Genomic DNA, 23651 nt, shown 5'->3' with positions numbered 1-23651 from the left:
TGAATAATGCGGGGAAATGTTCTCGAGAGAAATCCGCGAATGTGTGAGTCCGTGAATCCGGAGAACGCAAATACGGGGGGGTCCACTGTATATGCTAAGAGGTGAATGGCTGTTTGTCTTTTCCTTTTTGATAAGTGTTTGGGATCATTTTATAACACATGGTTAGGCTACTTCTAAGGGGAAGGGCAGTAATGGGTTTGTGACAAAAGTGCTTTTGTTTTAAAAATTTGTGTACTATATTTATTGAAATACATATAGTCAGTACTGTATTTTAGTTAATAAGATGCAAGGATGTGTGATAGAATTATAAATACTACTTATGTTACAGTTTTTTTTTTTTTTTTTTTTTTTTTGTGATTATATGCTTCTTTTTCAGGTGGAAATAGAGTAATGCTTGTAACATAGGCATCAAGTATCTGTTGTTGCCCAAAATGTCTTCAGGAACAGGTACAGAAAAAGCTCTCAGCCTTTTAAGGCGACTACCCTCGAGTTTCATTGTCAAATCTGAAATCAAATCCAGGTGCCACAAGAAGGTAAGCTGAACTCCTTTTTATGACTGTGATTTCTGTTGGCCTGAGTCAAGAATTTTATGTTGGCGTATGTGTTTTTTTGTCTTTTTTTTTTTCTTTTCATGACATTTTGGTACATAAACCCAGGAAGGACGCGAGCTCTGTAGGTAACTTTTCAAAGAATAATGAATAATTTTGCACCTTTTTAATTGAATGGCAATGCTATATAGACTAATTTGAATAGTGATAGCCTATGTTACTGTGGTAGTGTTTAACACGTCGCCCCAGTTCTATACCGACACCTTTTATTTAGGTGAGCGAGTCAGAGACTTCTGACATGTCCAATTTAGCAGTTCTCTGGTATCATAGCAATATTTTACTAGAAATAGTGCTAAAGAGGACACATTTCACTGGGCGACACGGCTTCTCGCCCAGAAATAGATTTTTCCTACGTCAAAATCCCTTAAGAGTCCATCTTATATTTAGTCATGGAATAAATTTATATTCATGGGCATGCAATGCAGCACTGTCGTTTTATGAAATATGTACTCTGTGGTTGGCCAGTTTAAAACAAAAAAAAAACACACACCAATAGAAAAAGGAAGGTGTGCAGATGCGCATGGTGTAAGAAGAACATTCAAAACAGTGTTCTTGACTTTCCAAGGGAAAGTGAAGTGTTATACGTGTTTTTTTATTTTTTTAGTAATTTATTGTGTTTTATTTTGTGAAATTATAATTAAAGCGCACACACTACCTTAACAGGTGTGAGCTAAAATCAGTAATAAATTCTGAGTATATTTGTTGTTTAATATTTGTGAGATTTACTGAGCTTGGGAGATGCCGTAACTTTCTGTGAGGTATTTTACATGTTTTTTCTGACATTTTCTTTGTAATTTTCTTTGAAAAATTCTGATATTTCTTTGTAATTTTCTTTAAAAATTCTGATATTTCTTTGTAACCTTTCTTTGAAAATTCTGATATTTCTGTCATTTTCTTTGAAAAATTACAATTGTGTATAACTGACATCCTATCATGAAAGAAAAGAACTAAAACCAGTAGCATTCCCTGGGTATATTTATGAGCAAATAAATAAAAAGACTTCCTAGGATAGAGAAGGGCAATACATTCCCCATCAAGTCTCAAAGCATACTGATCACTCTCTGTCCTGTTTCTGAGCTTGGCTACGTTATCATAGTCATTTTATGGATCATTAAAGTATAAGAACATCTTTCCCTCAAAATTTATCTAAATCGTGTGGCATGTAACATTAATACTCGTATGAGTTACCCCGTCCATCTCTCAAAACCTGTTATAGATACTCATATGACGATGCCCGTCCATTAAGGGTTAATTACTTTTAAATTTTTCTTGAGCCTTGGGTAGTGATTCTGCAATTTACCAAAAATGATTCTGCAATTTACCGAAAATGATTCTGCAATTTACCAAAAATGATTCTGTAATTTACCTTGGTCAAGCAGAGGTTTTGCTAAATTATTTTACTCTATATTAGCCAAGAAGAAAATTTTAACTTAGCTAGGAAAAGATTCTGAATAGTAGTGATATTGATGTTTACCCTAGCCATGAAGTGATTTTCATGAATATTTTATAATAATTTATCTTGGGTAATTAGGTTTAATCAATGTTTTTAACAATATACCTTAGGCAACAAGAGGTCGTGGTATCTATTGGGGGCAAGACTCCATGGTGCTGGCCATAAAGGCTCAGGTCAGCGGCAGAACTTCATGCGAGTGGGTTATGAAACGGGCAGCAATCCATTTTACCTTCGTTTTTCCAGTGCGTGGTTACTACAAAAGGCATCAGTAAGTACATTACAAATCATGCTTTGTATTACATCCATACAAGGCTCCTTACATTTGTTATAATCTCCTAATAAGTAGGAAATACGCTACAGTATCTTCTAGTCCATGTAAGTGAAGTTCACGATATGAATGGTATAGTGAAAGAATTTCATATGCTGTAAAAACTGTATGTATAACTTCCTGACTTGTTGTTGGCCAGACAGTTCTTTCCCAAACAGGATATTCCATATTTGCTCATGCTTGGGTCTTAAACTTGATAGACTTTTCAGAGTTGACCGTAAGGACTTAATGAGCATTTAGAGAAAGACTTTCCTTATCCTTAAAGAGGCCTAACCTTTGAATTTATTCATTTCAAGGGTTTGTAGAACATTCTTAGTGTCCATTTCAGTTCTTCCTCTGGACGTAAGTGGCTTCTTTTGTGGACAGAGTCCTTTTCTTTTACTTCAATGATGTTGAGTCATTTTTGTTGTCCACACTTAGAGAACAACTGCAACAATGGTGTTTATTCATGCTATGAACCGTTTATGGTAAGAATTCTAATTTCTTTCTAAACAGCCACTGTACCTTTATTTTTTTATTTTTTTTTTTTTACTGCAATAGTACTCATGAAACCTTCACCTTATCCTTTCAAATTGTCAGCATCCTTGTTTAACCAAGAGATTCAGAGAAATATTTTTTTTATATGGTTGTCAACACATGGTTAGGTTTAGTTTATTCTTGTAGTAATGGTAAGAGGGATTGCTAGCTGCTGCCACTTGAACAATTGTTGCAAGTACATGCCCTCCAATTTGAGCTGTTCTGTTCAAACTTTCTGTTAACCCAGCTCCCCCTTGTTGTATATTGATAATTTAAATGACAGCCTTTTTCATCAGTGGAGTATGGGTATTGCATATGCATGAGCACTGACTAAAAATCTTGAGTTTCTTTAGAGGGCTAGTGATGCATATGGAAAAGCCAAGACCACAAAATATACGTTTGACTTGTTAAGCGTCCCCCCCCCCCCCCCCCCCCCCAGATGAGCTTGCTGCTAACATACTGTCACGCTTTTTTTTTTAATTAGCAATCATAGCACTGATGATAGTATTTCAAAGTTAATATTGATTTTTATGCTTATCATTACATACTGTAGTTAAGTGTAGGAATTTTATTGAATGTTGGAATAAAAAAAACAATTAATACTACTATTGTTTTATTTCAAAAGACTACATTATACTTAATGACAAAATATTATACATACATGCACTATTATTCTTTCACATGCCAGTCTCTAAGCAAGGAGCTAAACACAATCCTACTTCACAGTGTCAAACCATCTATGTACTTGTGATTGTGGAGACAAATGTTCTACATTCTCATCTAGAAACTGATTTGCAAATCTGTTTGTTTCTTTCACAAGGTAATCAATGATTTTATCATCAAAATATTTTTCAAAATATTCTAATGAATTCTCTTTGTCCCCAACTGTAAATTTCATGCAGGGATCAGCAACAAAAGTAATGGGATCTCTCTCTCTCTCTCGCTATCTCTCTCGGAGTCCAGTCACTCGGCAATGAAAAGTCATCTTCACTCCTGCTATTAGGAGAAAAGTTTGTTCCCTCAATATCCTCATCACTGGAGGATTCAGAACTAGAGCTCTCATCATTGAATAGGTCATCAATATCAGGCTCCTCATCTAGTATTTGATCGATCTCACCTGAAGAAATATGCCTCTTCTTTGGGACATTCATTGTGAAAGACGCAAAATTCGACTTGTCTCAATAAACGCTCGAAGCGTACTGAAGTCTGAAAGATTCTAATTTGTAGCATCGAGTGACCACTAGAGTTGCCAGGCAGGAAATAAGTTTCCATTTACAGCTTACGTGTTGCTGAGAGTCTTACCAAATGATGTTCCTACACTTTCTATATGAGTAAACATATTATTACGGGACTGACAGCTTGATAAGCACAGTTAAAGTCTTGAATGTAATATCCCATTGAAGGCGCTACCAAGTAGATTGCGGTCAACATATTATTACGTGGGTGACGCTTAACAGGTTAATTGTAAGTACTACAGTGGCTTTGTGTGAGAAAATTAAGAGGAAAATAAGTCTTTTGGTTTAGTTTTTTTTTCCATGTCCATCTTCAGATCACTCCATTGCTGTTGGTGCAAAAGGCCTCCGTGAAATTCTGCCACTTGTCTTCCTTTGGGCCCCATCTTCCTTGTGTTTCTTCATCTCCACCCTCCCTTCACATAGTTATCATCCAAGTAGTATGCTCCTCCAACTTTTTCTTGTACCTAGGTAACCCAGGTGACATGATGAAGTGGTTATTCTCCCAGAGATTGGGACAATGGACATATCCAAGCCATCCCCACCTCCCTTTTGTCATTATTTTCATGTGCATATGCAAAGTGTCATTTTCAATTATGGTTATTTCCATCCTTCCATCTAACTGTATAACAAGATAGCAGTTTTCCATGTATGTACTAGTATGTTTTATAATGTTATTTCTTGTTATAATGTTTGTTTCCTGTTTTCTTTTTGATGCAATGTAATATCAATAATATTTTAAATTTTTTGCAGCATGAAACTTTCTTACAAGACTCTCTGTATGGGAAATCTGCAAAAAATGATTGATACTAGCCGTCTGAGAACAGATATTCCTATTGATGTAACGCAGATAGCTAACACCAAGCTGTTTGAAATTAAGGCTGTGGAAAAGGAAGGTGGTATTATGCTAGAAAATGATGTGAGTGTATTATGAATTTAATTTATTTTTTAAATGATAAGGGTATTTGTAGCTTATGTGCACTTTCAAAACTAGAACTAACAGTTGATTCTGTATTTTTTTTTACATTAATTGAACTGTCTATTTGCTGGTTTCTTATGTGCAGTGTATATATGTAATTAAACTATAATTAGCCATACATAGAAAAACTTATTTTACTCACACTTGAGAGCCTCATTAGTTACTGTATATATATTAATTTGTCTCCAAAAAATATTGCTTCTCTTACAGGGTATTGACATTTTAAAGCAAGAATAAACATAGAAGTTCAGTGGGCTTCAGAAGCTGTGATTGCAGCAGTAGAAAGAAATGGTGGATTCATCACAACAGCATATTATGACTTTATAGCTCTGGATGCAGCTGTAAACCCTGCCAACTTTTTCAAAAAAGGTAAATATTATAGTTTATATTCTACCTTGTAGTTTATTACCTTACCAAAGAGAATTGATTTTCACAAATGTGGGTCAGGTTGTTTTTCATAACTGATGTTGAATATCTGCATTAATAAATGTGATAACGATGTCATAAAAATGAATTTTCTCTGTTGCAACAAAAAATTCAGGAAGTACTCTGTAGATTTGTACTGCATGCAGTCAGGTCCACCAGTTCCCAACTGTCAGTCTCTCATTCATTGTTTAGTCATGAACTTTGACAGAAGTATTTTTTTTTTTTTTTGAAGCAATGTGTTTGTATTGAATAAGTTAATTTTTATTATTAAAAAGACACTTGTCAGATGGCAAACCAATTAATTTTGTGCCTGAATTTCAAGTCACAGGAGAGCCATTTATGTCAAAAGGCCATGCTCATAGCTGTATTAGAAATAGCTAAATGACCAGAAACCAGACTGGTGCAAGAATCAGTGCTGTGAGCTATAAACTCCCATACATTCCATGGTATTTAGGGAATGCTTGCATACATTGCAATCTCTTGGTTAGGGACTTGACCCACACCCACAGCAGATACTCGTGCATCCAAGGGATGTATCATGAAGTGTGGAACTATAATTCATCCTGTTTTGGCTCACAAATTGATGTGAAGTGCAGAGGAGTTTTCAGTTGATGGCTAGGCAGCATGGGATGTTTGTGTTTCAGTGAAATGGGAGCTGTTTTTACATCTCTTATGTTCAGCACAATTTCAGTGCTGACATTTTTATGGTATATGTGGGAGTCTTATGTACAATTGTTTAGCTTTCATCTCATGGGACACAACATGCAAGTGGTTAGACACATAATCATGTCTGCCCTTTTTCCATTATGACATTCTCTGCATTGTAGACTCTACTGGATCTTTACCTGTTCATCTCATTTAAAAAGATGAGGCCATCTCTAAAATAGTCACTCTTGGGAGGACAGCTTATTGCAGTGCAAAGGTGTCAACCAGTGGCTTTCCCTATTGAGCCTGAAGCAAAATGTTGCTATTGTAACGTATGTTTTCAAGGGTCCAACCTTGCAGGCTTGTGTGTATATTCAGTGTTGTCTCCAAAAGATAGTTTCTGGTGCTTAGATAAATCCCAAGAAGCTTCCAGACAGATCCTTTAGTTCGCAGTTGGCCAATATTGATTGATAGCTGCTTCAACCCATTCTAATCTATATTGTTATTTGGGCTGATTACCTAGTGGGTATGTTGTGAAACACTTGTCATTTATTCAGAAATGAAATTTACTTTTCATACAGGGGACTAAAAAGGAAAAATGTGTTCTTCCTGCTGTTGTGTCACTGTGAACCTTGTTATAAATCCAGAAAGTGTATGATGGTTGAGAATACATTTACAAGTGCTGAGATAGCTTAAATGTCCAGATGTCTGCTAAGAACTTTGGGGTGATATAAAGGATATTTAATATGACTAACTGCTGGCTGTATATTAAGTCATGTGAAGGGTAAGTCATTTTACATGCTGCAAAGTGATGAAAGGCAATATGTAATAAATTCAGAACCAGAACACTATAGTGCTAGACTTTCAAAAAATGTTCTTGTCTAGTACTTCATAAATCCAGTTGTCCTGTAATGTCTTGCCAGTGTAAATCAGTGTTAATGCAAGTCTTAACTCAGGGTTTATATTTTTATACATTAAATTTATGTTTAAATTGTAATCTAGCAGTTTTTGTGGTCTAGTAATACAAAAATGATGCTAAATTGTGCATACTTATACTATATGACTTTTTGTCTTTCATAGGTGTACCAATCCCACGACGTATGATCCCACCCCAACATCTTATTGGCTACTACACTGATCCAAAGAATAGAGGTTATTTAGCAGATCCAGCGTTAATAGCCAAGGAAAGGTTTATTCTAGCACAGGTATGATGATAACTTTTTGTTGAACAATGCCTTTGATGCAAAAAGATGTCAAATAACAATTATATAATTGATACTGGAAAGCATTTCAACATGAATCAGCCATTGATCAGAAGTTTCCTTCTTTAATTTTGTACTACATTCCTGTTTTACTCAAGGATGCACTTTTTCAATTTGGCACTATTGTAAATTTAAGAAAATTTTAAAAGAAAATGTGTCTATGTATAGAGTGATGGTTCATGTATAAGTAAATCAGTCACAGCTGTACTCGTAGAAAACCACTACAGGTAATGGAATTTATGTAATTATCTCAAATGTCACGAAATTCATTAAGTAGTTTTGTAATAAGTGTGTGAAATATATTAAATTCGTATGTATTTTTTGGTGATAACATGTTTTTGTACATGAACTTTCCTGTCAGACATATACTTAGCTTACGTCTCTGACGTCACGACAAGAATTCAAAACTCGCGGCAAACGCGACAGGTATGGTCAGATGATCTACCTTACCCGCCGCTGGGAAGCGGGTGTAAGAACCAACATACCTTTCTTGGTTGTCAGATTTTTTCTGTCGTCGGTGTCGACCACCTGTTGTCGGTACCTCTTGACAGTTGGATTCTTTTCTTTTCTCGTTTTCGCCCTGGATTGTTTCTACGGACTTTTTTTTTTTTTTTTTTTTTTTTTTTTTTTTTTTTTTTTTTTTTTTGTTTTTGGTGAAGTACCCGATCTTTTCCTGGCCTGGCATTCGCGATTTGTGGACAGTTATTTGACTTTTCTTTGGATTTTTCTTTGGATTCATGATGTCTGATGTTGATACTAAGAAAAAACTGCTATGTTTAGAGTTTGTTGTATGGACTGAGTGTAAGGTGAGGCTACCGAAGCTGCGGTAGACCCTCACACAGTATGTTTGAAGTGTAGAGGGAATGAATGCACTTTGATAATCCTTGTAATGAATGTGAAAAGCTGAATGAGGATGAATGGAAGTCTTTGTCTTCCTACTTGAGGAAGCTTGAAAAGGATAAAGTTAGGAAAGCTTCTTCTAGGAGCAGTAGTAGATCTCGTATTAGCGAGTTGGATATAGATAATCCTATTTTAGAAGTAGCTCCTTTGTCAGTTTCAGCTCCTGCTCCCTGCACCGAAGCCGAAGATGCGCCTTCGGAAGTGGCCTCCATGAAAGCCACCATTCGCAGTATGGAGATGAAAATTAACATTTAGAAGGTAAGAGTGATTCCAATAGTGATTTGTGCAGTGAACCCAGTGCAGTGGAGGGTGCGTCTGATCGGCTCCCTAATGCTTCCAGGCCTAGACCTCTTCCAGACTCCCAGTCCAGTGGGGAGGAGGAAAAGTCGAAGCCGCAGGAAGGTTAGGGAGCATCCCCACCGGTCAGGTGTCCCCTCGGTAGCTCCTGTTGATCGTTCCCAGGCTACCTTGGATCGCTCCAAGAGAGAAATATTGCGCCAATGCTTCTCGTCTTCGCCTTCGCCTTCTCCTAAACGAGGATGGAGCTCTTCGGAAGCCTCGGGCGCCCCTTCGAAGAGAGCCTGGAACGCTCCCTGCGCCCGTCCATCCAGCCCTGAAGTTTTTTCGGAAGAGCCTGAGGTGGAAGCGAAGAAAACGTAAGAGATCTGGAGTATCGTTCCCCGCCCCGCAGAGATCGAGCCTCGTCACCTGTTCAAGAGTTTGTGAAATCTCCTGCAAGGGTGTTGGCTAACCTTCAGGTGCAGATTTCGGCTCTGGCTGGCTCTCTTTGCGTGTCGTCTCGCTTCCGGTAAAGAAGTCCAGGCTCCCCTCTCCTGACTCTCGCTATTCGACGGAAGCAGCCCGCTCACCTGTGCGTTCGAAGTCTCGCAGGAGACTTTCTGCTTCGGACAAGATCCGCCCATCTGCGTCCAAGCGCCATTCGCCTGACAGACAGGATGTCTTTGTTTCTCCTTCGGACAAGGAGCAGACTGCTCGTAGGAGATCTTCGCCCTACAGACGCTCTTCTCGAGACAGGATCGCTCCCCTTGATAGGCACCAAGAGCCTAGTAGGCGCTACTCGCCTCGTAGTCGCTCCTCGTCTCGCCTCCACTCTCCTGTTGACAAGCGCCCTAAATCGGACAGGCGCTCTTCGCTGGACAGGCGTCAAGAGCTTGTTAGGCGCGTTTCTCCTGGCAGGCGCTCTTCTCCTGACTTTCACTCTCCTCGAGTCAGGCGCCGAGATCCTAGCAGGCGCTTCTCCCCTTGTAGGCGCTCACCTAGTAGGCGCTCGTCGCCAGAGATCCTCTCTCCTCGGTTCAGGCACCAAGAGCCTGGTTAGCCGCTTCTCGTATGGCAGGCGCTGTTCGCCTGGTAGCCGCTCTCCTTTGGATAGGCGCCAAGAGCCTGATAGAAGTTTTTCTTCAAACAGGCGCTCTGCTCCGGACAGCCGCCTTACTCCTGTTAGGCTCCAAGAATCTGGAAAACGCACTCCTCCAGACAAGAAGGATTTTGCAAGTAGGCACGTTTCTGAAGCTTTGTCTCCAAGACGTAAACGTCTTACTTCCTCTAGAGACTTTTATAAGGATAGTCGCGCCTCTAAGGATCATGAGGGTTCTTCAGCTCAGGAAGAACAGGATCCCTCAGAAGAAGAAGGGACCAAAAGACTCCTCTGTTTCCTCCTATAAGAGGTTAACAGATTTGCTCCTGCAAGAGTTCGGAGATATCCTTTCTCCTGTGGCTCCTCCTTCTCCTCTTTCTTTATTCTCCACTTCGAAGACTTCGAAGGTTTCGTCTTGTGTAAGGATGAAAACCAACTGTTTCCATGAAGAGGCGCTTAGAGGTTTTGGGGAATGGCTCCATTTCTAAGGAAGAGAAAGGGAAGGGACACTGTTTTTTCTTTTCCCTTTCCGTCTAAACTGACTGGCAGAATGGGATTCTGGTACGAATCGGGCGAACCTTTAGGCCTCGCTCTCCCTTCGTCTGCGGACTCAGACTTCTCTTCATTGGTGGATTCTGCTCGTCGTTCCGCCCTCCTGTCCGCCAAGACTACGTGGGGGGATGAACGAACTTGACCACCTACTGAAGGGAATGTTCCGAGTCTTGGAAGTTTTTCAACTTCCTTGATTGGTCTTTAGGAGTTCTGGCTAATAAGACCCAGACCCCGGATTCACTGTCTCCTGAAGATCTTAACTGCGTCCTCACTTGCATGGACAAAGCAGTGAGAGACGGCTCGAGTGAAGTCTCCTCACTGTTTGGAGCTGGAGTTATTAAGAAGCGGTCAGTCTACTGTTTCGTTTCTCACTAAGGCAGTTTTCACATGCACAAAGGGCCTCTCTTATGTATGCTCAACTCTCTCCTCTTCTGTTCCCCAAGAAAATTATTCAGGATGTCTCGAGTGCCCTTTCAGCTAAGGCTACTCAGGACATGTTAGCCCAGGCAGCCAGGAAAACCTCGCTCTGTCTTCCCAACCCAAGGCCAAGAAAGAGACTCCTCTGAGGCAGGAGCCCTTTCGAGGAGGACCCGCTGTCAGAGGTTCTTCAACCAGAGGAACTAGACCTTTTAAGAGAGGTAAAACCTTCTCTAGGTCAGTCAGAGGGAAGAAATAGCGATCAAGGACTCCAGACATCAGTGGGTGCCAGACTACTGAAATTTGCCGACGTCTGGGCCCCAAAGGGGCAAAGGGGAGACAATTGGTCCCTATCGATTGTCAGCAAAGGATACCTCATTCCCTTCTCGTCAAGACCACCATTGACGACAACTCCGAGGGAGTTGGTGGCCAAGTACAAGGACCCCATCATGAATCAAGCCTTTTCTCTAGCAGTAGATCTCATGCTAGAGAAGGAGGCTATAGAACTAGTGAAAGATCCCCGCTCTGCGGGTTTTTTACAACAGACTACTCCTAGTTCCGAAGAACTCAGGAGGATGGAGACCGGTTTTGGATGTAAGCGCCCTGAACGTCTTTGTGGAAAAGAGGAAGTTCGCCATGGAGACAACTTCCTCAGTGTTAGCGGCTCTTCGTCAGGGGACTGGATTGGTGTCTCTAGACCTTCAGGACGCTTACTTTCATGTGCCGATCCATCCTTCTTCACGGAAGTATCTATGATTCATGATGGAGGAAACATCTTCCAATTCAAGGCCTTGTGCTTCGGCCTGTCGACTGCACCCCAAGTTTTCACGGGGTTAATGAAAAACGTGGCGCAGTGGCTACATTTGGAGGGAGTGAGGGTGTCGCTTTATCTCGACGACTGGCTAATCAGAGCAGAGTCTCAAGAAAGATGTCTGGAGGACCTTCAAAAGACCCTTACATTGGCAAGTTCTCTGGGACTTCTGGTGAACTTCCAGAAGTCTCAATTAATCCCCAGTCAAGAGCGGATCTATCTGGGGTTGATCGGATAGCTTCTCTGGCTTTTCCGGCTTTTCCGTCGCCAGAGAGGATAGCTCGTTGCTACGAGAAAATAACTACCTTCCTAGAGAAAGATGCATGCACAGCGAGGGAGTGGATGAGTCCCTGCTGGGGACACTCCTCGTTGGAGCAATTCGTTTCTCTAGGAAGGTTGCATCTCAGGCCTCTACAGTTCTTCCTATACCAGAACTGGAGGCGTCTCTCCCTAGATCTGGAGTTTCTCCTTCAAGATCTTAAGGGGAATCAAGAGAGACCTTCGGTGGTGGAACAACCCACTTCGTTTTGTGGCAAAAGGAATGTCTCTTTACATGCCGAACCCCAACCATGTGTTGTTTTCCAACGCGTCGGAAGCAGGTTGGGGAGCGACGCTCGGGACAAGATAAGTGTCAGGCACCTGGAAGGGGGATCAGGTGTCCTGGCACATCAACAAGAAAGAGTTGATGGCAGTCTGGATGGCATTGAAAGCCTTCGAGCCCCACGTCCGAAATGCAGTAGTGCAGGTCAATTCGGACAACACAACAGCCTTGGCGTACATCAAAAAACAGGGGGGGGACACACTCCTTCTCCCTGTACGAAACAGCAAGGGATCTTCTGCTGTGGTCTCAAACAAGGAAGATCAGTCTTCTCATCAGATTCGTACAGGGAGAAAGGAACGTCAGGGCCGATCTCCTGAGCAGGAAGAATCAACTCCTGCCTTCCGAGTGGACCCTCCACTAAGAGGTATGCCAAGACCTGTGGAGAAGATGGGGCAGACTCACATGACCTCTTTGCAACAGCAAGGAACGCAAGGATCGAACTTTACTGCTCCCCGATCTCAGACCCAGGAGCAGTGTCAGTGGATGCGTTTCTCCTAGATTGGACAGGTCTAGATGTCTAACGCCTTTCCCCCCTTCAAAGTACTGGGACAAACCCTCAAGAAATTTGCTATCTCGGAGATGGACAAGAATGACGCTAGTAGCTCCGTTCTGGCCCGCCCAAGATGGTTCACAGAGGTACTGGAATGGTTGGTGGACTTTCCAAGAGCACTTCCACAAAGACAAGATTTGCTCAAACAACCCCACTTCGACAGGTATCACAGAAACCTCCCTGCTCTCAATCTGACTGGCTTTCGACTGTCAATAGTCTTGTCAGACCAAAGGGGTTTCGACAAAAGCAGCTAAGGCTATCGCCTCAGCTAGAAGACCTTCGACCCTTAAAGTCTACCAGTCGAAGTGGGACGTCTTTCGCCGGTGGTGCAGGAACCAGAAGTTTTCCTCTTCCAGTACCTCTGTGACTCAGATAGCAGATTTCCTAGTTTTTCCTCAGAGAAAAATGCGGTTTGGCAGTATCTACTATCAAAGGATACCGGAGCATGCTGGCTGCAGTGTTCAGACATAGGAACTTAGATCTTTCGAATAACAAAGATCTGCATGATCTATTAAGATCTTTCGAAACTTCCAAGAAAACTTCGAACGAAGTTCCAAGTTGGAATCTGGACGTGTTTCTTCGTTTTCCTGAGGTCCTGTAGGTTTGAGCCACCACATTAGCCTCCTTCAAGAGCTTACGAGGAAAGCTCTCTTTCTCATGGCTCTAGCATCCGCTAAAATTGGGTTAGTGAGATTCATGCCCTAGAAGGAAGGGTAGGTTTCAAAGGAGATTCCGTGGTTTGTTCCTTCCTTCCTTCGTTTTTTAGCAAAGAATGAGAACCCCTCAAATCCTTGGCCAAGGAGCTTTGAGGTTCGTGGATTATCTGCCCTAGTAGGGGAAGAAAACCTGAAGAACTCTTTGCCCTGTTAGGAGTTTAAGATACTACCTTCAGAAGAAGAAAACCCTTAAGGGCATTGAGGACAGACTATGGTGCTCTGTAAAGGACCCCAGCAGACCATTGTCGAAAAATGCGCTGTCTTTCTTCATTAGAAGTCTTGTGAAAGAAGCACATAGATCTTGTAATGAAGAACATTTCAAGCTCCTAAAAGTTAAGGCTCATGAAGTGAGAGCCATTGCCACTTCCTTGGCCTTTAATAAGAATATGTCTCTTCAGAATCTGATGAAAACTACATTCTGGAGATGTAAATTCATTATTCGCCAACCACTAGCCTAAAAGACGTCAGTATTACATATGACGAGTGCTTCGCATTAGGCCCGTTACGTATCGGCGGATTCGGTGCTGGTGCAGGGCATGTAGTACGGTACGGTTCGGTACGATATTACGGTACGGTACGGTTTTTCTGGGGATGTAAGTACGGTTCGATATTACGGTACGATATTTTCCTTCGAGTTCGGTACGGTACGAAAGTACGATTTTTTTTTTTCGTACTTAATCGTACCATTTCCGTACCAAATTCAGATAGGTGTTGCAAGCAGCCAAGCCCCCACTTGGTTGACTTGGGCGGTGAGTCAACCAGGATTAGCAGAGGTCTTCTCACTGGGGTGTTAATTAAAGCATATCCCAGTGGGGTTTGCCCCGTCAGCCGTCACAGCAAGGCTGGGCAGGGACCCCACCTACTTATCGGCTTATCCTCAGGTGAGAAGGTCCATTTTCCCTTTTTAATGAGTTGGTATACCCTATCGGCTCCTTCTTGGCGATTTGGGAGGGGCCCCTAGGCACTCCTTCGGAAATATTTCCATTCTTCCAGGTCTCTGTTTTTCATATACGTTTAATTAAATGTCTTTTAGGACCTTTCTTGTGATTATCATAAGCCACTGAGGCCTGCTGACTGCTGCCCGCAAGACTGCCGCTGCACTCTGCTTTTGTGCTACGGAGGCAGTAATGATCTAAGACTAGGTCTAAATGAGGATATTGTTGATGCTGTAATGCTATTACGCTGCAACACATAAAACTATATGAATGCCTAATACTGTATAACTGAACATTTTCCTTTTGTAACCTTAGCAAAATAAAATTGTATTATATCATTAATGTATTACATAACACCAATCTTCTTTAAGTGGCAGTGGTGGTAATGGTAGTAGTAGTAGCAGTAGTAGTAATAAAGCCATGTTATGTCTATATGAACTGCAATGTAAAAAAAAAGTAGGTACGGAAACAGTACGAAATTACGGTACGATAAAATTTCGTACTAGTACGGTACGGTATGAATTTTTAGGTACTGTACGAAATTACGGTACGGTAAAAATGCGTGGTACGAATTACGAAAAAACAAATCGAACCGTACCGTACTACATGCCCTGGTGCTGGGGCAGGGAGCTGGAACATATCCTTAGTAGTTTTTTCCCTTGTTTTTGGTAATTGAGTTCATATGGTTGTATGAAAAATGATGCAGGTAGGCATCTTTTTTCGTTTCGTTTGTAAATACTAATAAACTTTTAGTTTTGGTTATGGTGATCGGATTTGGTTTGAAGCTCCCTGAGTTGGTAGTGGACAGGTTCTGTCATAGAAGAGGGCGAATCCCCATTGACATGATCCGACTTGGATTCTACTAAGTAAGCATATATCAAGTCCCGTTAGTAGACCCCAAAGAGTCTTTTTCAGCTGTAGGTCACGCCCTCGCTGTAGCTCTTATGGCTATGCAGACTAATAGACAGTATCTATGAAGTCTTCAGCCTAAACAGGTAAGAACCAAGGTTATTTTATCCTACAACAGGTGTTGTTTACCTTTTCTTTGTTATTTTCTGTCTTGTACCCTCCACCAAGGGTGTCAATCAGCTAAGTATATGTCTGACAGGAAAGTTCATGTACAAAAATGATATTGTTATTTTACAATAAAGTTTTGTACATACTTAGGAAGGGGGCCGGGCAGACATATACGATTGATGGCCCGCCCAGCCTCCCCTCAGGAGACAGGTATAAGAGAGAAAAAATCTGGCAAGAAAGGTATGTTGGTTCTTACACCCTCCGCTTCCCAGCGGCGGTAAGGTAGATCACCTGACTACCTGTCGCGTTTGCCGCGAGTTTTGAATTCTGTCGTGACGTCAGAGACGTAAGCTAAGTATATGTCTGCCACGTAAGTATGTACAAAACTTTATTGTAAAATAACAATATCATTTTGGAATTATTTCGTAGGAGAACAGTGTCACTGCTGTGATTCCATAAACTTACATTATTAAAACCAGTGGAGACTCATTTTACATTTTTTTCAATTTGTTTTTTTCTTTGATAAAGAAAGCCTTCCCCATTCACTGGTTGTGTATTAATCTGGAAACGTTGACCTGGTGGTCTAGTTGAAGGACCCATTTTCATAGTACAATGGAATTTGGAAAGTCATCTATAGTTAAGATTATAATCTGAATAGGAGAAAAGCATTAGTTTCAAGTGAATGAGTCCTGGGGGGGTATTCCCCTTACATTTTTTTTCTCTTGACGAGAGAGTGGAGTTTTCACCTATTTCATAGTTTTTTTACCAGCAGTTTCATGTATGTATTTTGGTTTTTTATTTTTTCCATATATGATGCTGTATAGTTTTTTTTCCATCAGTGGCTTGCTTTTACATAGGTGTTTTTTTGTGGACATATATGCAGGATGATTTATTTGTTTTTTTTATTATTATTCATGTTCGCCTTAAGTTATGAAATTTCTTTTCTTTTTATGTTTTTGGTGCAATGAACTATGACATTCTATGGAAACCCTGAAGTCTAAATCTGACATTCATATATATCTTAGATTCTGAAAAAGTGGTCAGTTTTCTTAGAATTCTTTTATTCGGGAAATTGATCAAAGGTGGCAAACCTCCAGTTGGTTAACAGTACTTACCTCCCACCAAGTGTATAAGTTTGTCCTAATGTTGAGACTGAGGGTTCATTTCTTATATGAACAAATGACAAATTTGTAATCAGTTTGGCAAACGAAACTGTCTTTAAAAAGTACAGAGAGCAAAGCACGTCCTCTCTTAAAGGCAGTAAGAAAGTAATTAGTGCGGTCACAAGATGTCAAAGGGATTGTGGGCGCTCCCACATAGTGCGTGATCAAGCACAAATGCCATTATTTCCTTGTGTACACAATTGTTTTTTAACTTTACCTGTTTTTCAACTGGCACTAGAAGATTTATCCTAATGTTAAGACCTCAGGTTTGGTAATTATGAAAAATACAATTGATTAAAAAATTTGTAATTTTTCATAACTAACAAACCTGAGGTCTTAACATACAAAGGCCCTTGAAGTATGTGCAACAAGATTCAAAGGGAACCAAAGACTGGACAGACAATAACCCAATACCTCACACAAACCATGGAAAGAGGTAAAGGGCAAAGTGAGAGAATTTGTCATCCATGCAGCAGCCACTGTCATGACTAAGGAGAGTCATCCTCCTAAGGTACACCTGATAATTGGCCCTTGAGGAAATTCAGTGACCAATTAATATTGTAGTAGGTAACTTCAGAAATAAATTGCAATAGAAATCACAACCTGGAACAATGAAAACAAAAATCAGAAACCATGAAAGGGCACATATACACAGAGAGGAGAGCAGACCACACAGCTTGAGCCCAGTTCAGTAGAACAGAACTAAGGGAGTCTGTCAATCAGCAACACTAAATAGACTGAGCCAGGGCGTCCTCACTCATGCAACCCATTGCATGAGTGAAGGAATCATGCTAAAGGAAGGAACCAACAATAAAGTGATATATTGAGAACCCCAAAAATGCAAAATGTCACGAACATAGTACAGGATGAATTAGTGCAAAACGGTGACCTTTTACCCTACTGCGAGCAAAGATCTTAATCACCGACAAGCAAAGAAACTTGAACTTGTTGTTCTTTCCTTGTCACAGAAGGCTACACAAGAGAAGAAGGCCACAATCTTGATGCAGTAGATCATAAGGTAAGGGAATCAATAAAAGATTTGCTGCCTATAAAAAAACCCAGCCCCAGTGCTCTATTTCAGTACTCCAAGAAAAGGGACATTGTGCTCTTGACAGAAATTGAAGTACCAGGGATACCAGGAACATGCACGCTACTGGAATGAAAGCAATCATGCCGTTAGCTTTCCTGGAATGGCTGTCAATTAGGATCGTGAAGGGTGCTCTAAGAGGGAGGATCCTGATGGCCTATGGCTTTTGAGGACTGAGCCCTGGTACAAGACAAAATTGTAACCGTGGACACCAACATTGGCGACGTGCTATGCCAGTAACTCTGCCAAGCCACTTTGGTAGAATAAAAGTGTCGTTGACCAACCCAAACAGAACCCAAGGGGCAAAAGGCCCAGTCCTCCAAAAAGGTTAACCAACACAGAGACAGCGTGGTTCTGTATAATCCATTATCGTCATTGAAGATGCCAGTTTAATCCTTATTGCATGGCACAGAAGGCCTGAAGGTTAACACACACACATAAAGAGCAAGCACCTTTTCAATGACATCTTCAGGAAGCCAAGATTGGTGTACAAGGTATTGTAACCCATGTATGTCTAGAAATTGAGATTGGAGTTTTAGTAACAAAGATACCATTATGACTTGAAGGCAGCATGCAGACTGAGGCACAGGGATTGGTACAGGATACCACAGACCCAACAAAGTGATAAAAAGCCATTGAGACTGAGGAAAAGGAATAAGCAGAGGTCTCACCGGTTTGATACATTGGGAAAGCCTGACAGTTTGATTATCTTTCTTTTTGCAGCTCTTCAACGCATTGTAGATAGGATCTGTTTACATAGAATAAAGCTGATTATGCTTTCTGTAATGGGTTTTGTACTACAAAACTAATAATAATTACCCAAGAGAGTAGCTGAAGATTAATTACCTTACCACTAGACCCATCACACTTTCCAGGCATTAACCATAAGAAAAATAAAGAGGTCTGTATGTACCTTACATAAGAATTATTTACAGCTTATCCTTTTCAACATTTTAAGTTTAAAATTTTGGCTTACAGAAGTACGGTTACAAGCTGCCAGATGTAAATGATTCCCCTGACAAAGATATGTTGCTTGAACGGAAGGACCCTCGTCAGGTTTTCTTCGGCTTGGAACCTGGATGGATTGTTAATCTGCGTGACAAAGTTATCCTGAAACCGACAGATCCTGAACTTAAAGAATATTATGCCTCATAAGTGTAAATAGTCGTGAGTGATGTACAGTATTGTTTTTTTGATGAATAAATACTAAATTATAAGAAAGTTATTTTATTTCACTTTTCTTTAATTGTTGTACCTGAAGACTAGTGCATTTGAGTTCTTTATGAAAAAAGACAAGGATATAAGATTTTTATCTGCTTGTACCTTTTGTATCTGTCTATCCTTTATTGTATCTCAGGTGCCATCCTGTACCTAAGATTCCATATTGTTACCCCATATCTCAGCATTTCTTTTCCAGGATATTGATATATATTCTTGATGTCAAATAACTTATTATTCATTGTCTGTTCCTTGCCAGCTATGGTTTTTAGAAGTGTAGATCTATTTTGACATTCAATTACAAGAGCCTCTCGGTGTTCATCTACAAGAAGCTTCACTGCATTAAGCTTAGATAATAAATCAACTTGTTTGTTTGGTTCTTGTAATTTTAATTTCGTTTCAGTCTAGCAGTGGCATGTTGGTGATAACTCTTGACATCTGTTTTTTTGTTCTTTTCCTCTTTCAAGAAATGGATATGTAACCTGTTTGGTTTCTATGAATGCCATCTTGAGAAATCTAAGTGTATGTATAAATGTTATTTTGTTGGAAAATAGTTCCTCCAATCACCTAATTATTTCCTGCACAGAAACCCGTTTTTGTTTGCAACCTCTCCTAGGCTATCATTACCCATTACATCCTCCATACCGTCATTGTTCTTATCAACTTTAGCATTCATATCATCAATTTATCAACAGCAATTTTCATATTGCTTTCTGCTTTTTCTGTATGAGATTCACATTTATATTTCTTTGGAGATATCATTTGTCGATGCATTGTGCACTTTATTACTCGTACTGCACTCTTTTGAATTGAATCTTGCCTGCAATGATATGCTGCTCACTGTTTAGTCAGTTGGTGCCCTTACTGCATTTGGTGTTGAGACCATGCCTACTTTGCTAGCAGCCCCATCAGTTACATCTAAGGTCCATATCGCTAGAATTCATTTTCTTGCCTATTCTGTCATTCCAGTTTGATTCAGGATTCTCATGTTCAAATAATTTTTTTTTCAGTAATCTATAGTGAATATATAAACAGGAGTATCCTTAGCACCCCCATGTTCTTGGAATTGGGCCATTTCTGAATTGTGTCTATCCATGTGCAGGAGGAAGGTAACTGATTTTAATCAAATTAAGACCATTAACCCAAGTGACAAAAGTAACAAAAACATACTAACCATTACTGTTGCATGTAGACTTGAACTTGGGACCAGGTAGTAGTTTAAATTAATTTTCACCATGCACACAACCATTGCTAATACATGTGCACTTTGTGCAGCTTGTAAGCTATTGACCAAAATCATAAAAAGTACATAAAGCTAACAAAAGTCAGTGCTGACTAACATAAACCTATAAAGTGTATTTATATATTTACATTTCTAGTACCATCCACCACTGTGTTTATACTTGATTATAACTACAGGTTATAATCAAGCAGCAATCCTCAGCTGCTTACAGCATATGTAATTAATATGTAAACCCATGTATAATATAAATATGTACAAATGATTAATCGAGTTTGTAAAGATACTTGTATGTATGTAACTAATTACCACTATCATACCCAGTGCTGTACTGAATGTCTTCAGGATAGCAAATGTACCTTCGTCATATAATTATAGTTATGTTTGTGATAGTTGTGGTAGTTAATAATGTAAGAGTACAGTAATACTATAATTTTAGATGTATTAGAAAACTTAACCAAACAATCCAGGTTCTTGTTGAAATTATTTATATGGATGTATAAGACTACTTGTATTAAAATTTTTGTAAGTAATGTATATATATACTATATAATATATACATATGGTGGGATGAATTGTCTTATTAAAAGCTTCAGTAAAAACATAAAGAACATTACATACATACTAAAAATTACGATAAAACTAAAACAAAACGCAAAACATACAAAAACAGAAATAAAAATGAAATAATATGAAAGGTAAAACAAACTACCCTCAAAAATAAAATGGCTAACGAGCCCACTTTGTGTACCTACTATGAAACTATAATGATCGCTAGTTTGAATACCGGAACGAGTTTTTGTTCAATTCCGGTTTCATTTTCTTAATAAACAGCGACTCTGAAATTAAAAGGTCCAGTCTATTTGAGCAAAAGACAGTACTCTAATATCTAGGTGAGTGAAAGGATGGTCCTGTGCTAAACTGTGTTCCCTTATGGCAGAAAAAGGTGGTTTAGAAAGAGGAAACCTAGTTCTAATGGAAAGACCTCTGTGTTCCAAAATTCTGTGCCTAAGCCAGCGGGAACTGGATCCCACGTATCGCAGACCACACTGCGAACAAGTAAACAAGTAAACGACACTCGAATTAAGGTCCACAGGAAGAGCAGGCTTCTCCCTCAAAAGTGATCCTACAGTAAAAGGGTTAGTAAAAACAAACCTGAAACTAACTTGAGGAAAACTGTGCTTAAGTATTTCTTGTAACTTTTTTCGTACCAAGTAGCTACTATGACCAAGGAAAGGCAATTTAATATACTTTACATCTTTACTAGCAGTACTGTACACCGGTCTGGGACAAAATTTATCATCTAGAAAATTTTTCAGAACTTTGTAAAAGACAAATACGGGATAAGAATTTTCGGAAAAATAATTCTGGAGGAAGACCATGTCTTGATGAAATAAATTAAAATCACAGCAGACATTGTAAGCTCTATTTATCATAGTACGTATTGAATTAATTTTAAACAACTTTGGTGAAAAACTAAGATAATTTAATCCCAAGCCAGTAAAAGTACTTTTCCTATAAACGGAAGTCTCAAATTTACCTCTATTTCTGTGTACCTGAACATCTAAAAATGACAACATATTATCCTGTTCTGTCTCACAAGTAAAAGTAATATTAGGATGACGAGAATTAAAATATTCAAAAAATAAATCCACGTGTGAACGTTCCTTAAACACAAGGAAAGTGTCATCCACGTACCTACGATAATACAACGGTTTGAAAGCAACAGGGCATTCAGACATCCAAATCTTTTCACAATAACCCATGAAACAATCTGCATATACAGGTCCAAGGGGAATTTCCCATAGCAACTCCATCTATTTGATTATATAATTTACCAGCAAAGTAAAAATGCCATCAGTTGTAGCCAATTGTAATAATTTTCGCAAATCTACTTACTAAGTCCCAAAAGTTGTTAAGTGGTTTTCACATATATTATTAAGAATAATGTCAGTAGTTTCTTTTAATGGGATATTCGTGAAAAGAGAGGTTACATCAAAACTAGCCATTACAACATCTTGGTTAAAATCGAAAGAACACAATTCTTTGACAAACTCGGAAGAATTTGGGACATTAAAACTCACTAAAAGTTAAAGGTTTTAAAACTGGAACCAGAAACTTTGACAAGTAATAGCTAAACGTGCCAATTGAGGAAATAATGGGTCTCAATGGGTTTCCTATTTTATGAACCTTAGGTAGACCATACATGTAACCGGGCTTTGACCCTGAAGCAAATAAATTACTATAAGGGTAACTTCCCCAATTTATCCCTCAAACTTCTTAACATCCTATTTAATTTGTCTTCTAATTTCAAAATGTGACTCGCAATATCTACATTTAACAACCTAAATTTTGTATTGTCAGAGAGTATTTCATTCATTTTATCTAAATAATCAGACCTATTCATCAATACAACAACCCTACCCTTTATCTGGCTTTGTAATAACAATACTATCATCGTTCTTAAGATTGCGTAAAATATTGATTGTGTCTTATTTAACTGTTGTCACCCTCCTTTCTACGATTAAAATTTTGAAAGGTCTCATTTGCAATTACAGAAATTTTGTTAAAAATAGAAATAAGGGTTTCACTACCACAAATGTCACAGTTTCTTAAAGTTGAACACAGTTTTTCAAAACTTAAAAGTACTTAAAGAATTGAATTTCATGGGAGTCAAGGCAAACTCAAGACCAAGAGAAAGAACATACTTTTCCTCTTTTGTTAAATTAAATCTGTTAGAAAGATTAAAAATTACTTTACTACTATCTATTTCTTACTAACGTCCACACCTAGATTTCTCAACTTTCTGCGTGTGTAAGCCTAACATCTGTCAATTTCTTATCAACATTGGAATCCAAAATGGAAGACAGGCAATTGTAGTCCAGGAAAAGAAAGATATTCCTTAAATCCCTATTTAATGAAGACACTTCCGTAAGAATTACCTCTTTCTTACGTTTTTGCGTTTTAACCTCAAAGTCTAATAATTTGAACTGCCATGAGAGATATGTACTCGTGTTACGAAAATTTCTGGAATAACCTTAAATTTAATGAAATTAGGAATAACACGGAAATCCTTGCAAGTGTTCAGAAATCGTATGTCCTCCTCAATCTTCTTGGATCTATAGCGTACCTTCTCAGTCCGTCTAAACAACTGTAGTGTTGAGCGGCCATAATGTCTCAAAATAGTCTCAGTAATTGGGCGGCTACTTGGAAATCTTAGCTTGATGATAAATAACAGTGCCAAGACCAGGAAGAACATTCTTTATTTAACGAGCTTTCGAGGTTCAAAACCTCATCTTCAGGCTGAAAAAATGACAGGGATGAGAAATCACTAAAAATTACATTAAAAATGAATTGTCTTATTAAAAGCTTCAGTAAAAACATAAAATAAAACGAACATTACATACATACTAAAAAATTACGAATAAAACTAAAACAAAACGCAAAACATACAAAAACAGAAATAAAAATGAAATAATATGAAAGGTAAACAAACTACCCTCAAAAATAAAATGGCTAACGACCCACTTGTGTACCTACTATGAAACTATAAGATCGCTAGTGAATACCGGACGAGTTGTTGTTCAATTCCGGTTTCATTTTCTTAATAAACAGCG

The 23651-nt window shown here is 39.2% G+C and overlaps 1 protein-coding gene across 1 annotated transcript; it reads left to right on the top strand.

Moving 5' to 3' along the window:
- The first annotated feature begins 377 nt into the window (after nucleotides 1–377).
- On the top strand, nucleotides 378–18797 carry LOC135197519 (large ribosomal subunit protein uL15m-like). The gene is made up of 5 exons (XM_064224582.1): nucleotides 378–533; nucleotides 4886–5056; nucleotides 5341–5485; nucleotides 7268–7392; nucleotides 18555–18797. The coding sequence occupies exons 1-5, from the start codon at nucleotides 432–434 to the stop codon at nucleotides 18729–18731; spliced, it is 720 nt and encodes a 239-aa protein (XP_064080652.1). The 5' UTR covers nucleotides 378–431; the 3' UTR covers nucleotides 18732–18797.
- Nucleotides 18798–23651: the final 4854 nt, after the last annotated feature.

The sequence above is a fragment of the Macrobrachium nipponense genome, chromosome 21 (genome assembly GCF_015104395.2).
Source record: "Macrobrachium nipponense isolate FS-2020 chromosome 21, ASM1510439v2, whole genome shotgun sequence".
NCBI lineage: Eukaryota > Metazoa > Arthropoda > Malacostraca > Decapoda > Palaemonidae > Macrobrachium > Macrobrachium nipponense.
The sequence above is the reverse complement of the archived record's forward strand: the minus strand, read 5'-3'. Positions and strand labels throughout refer to the sequence as shown.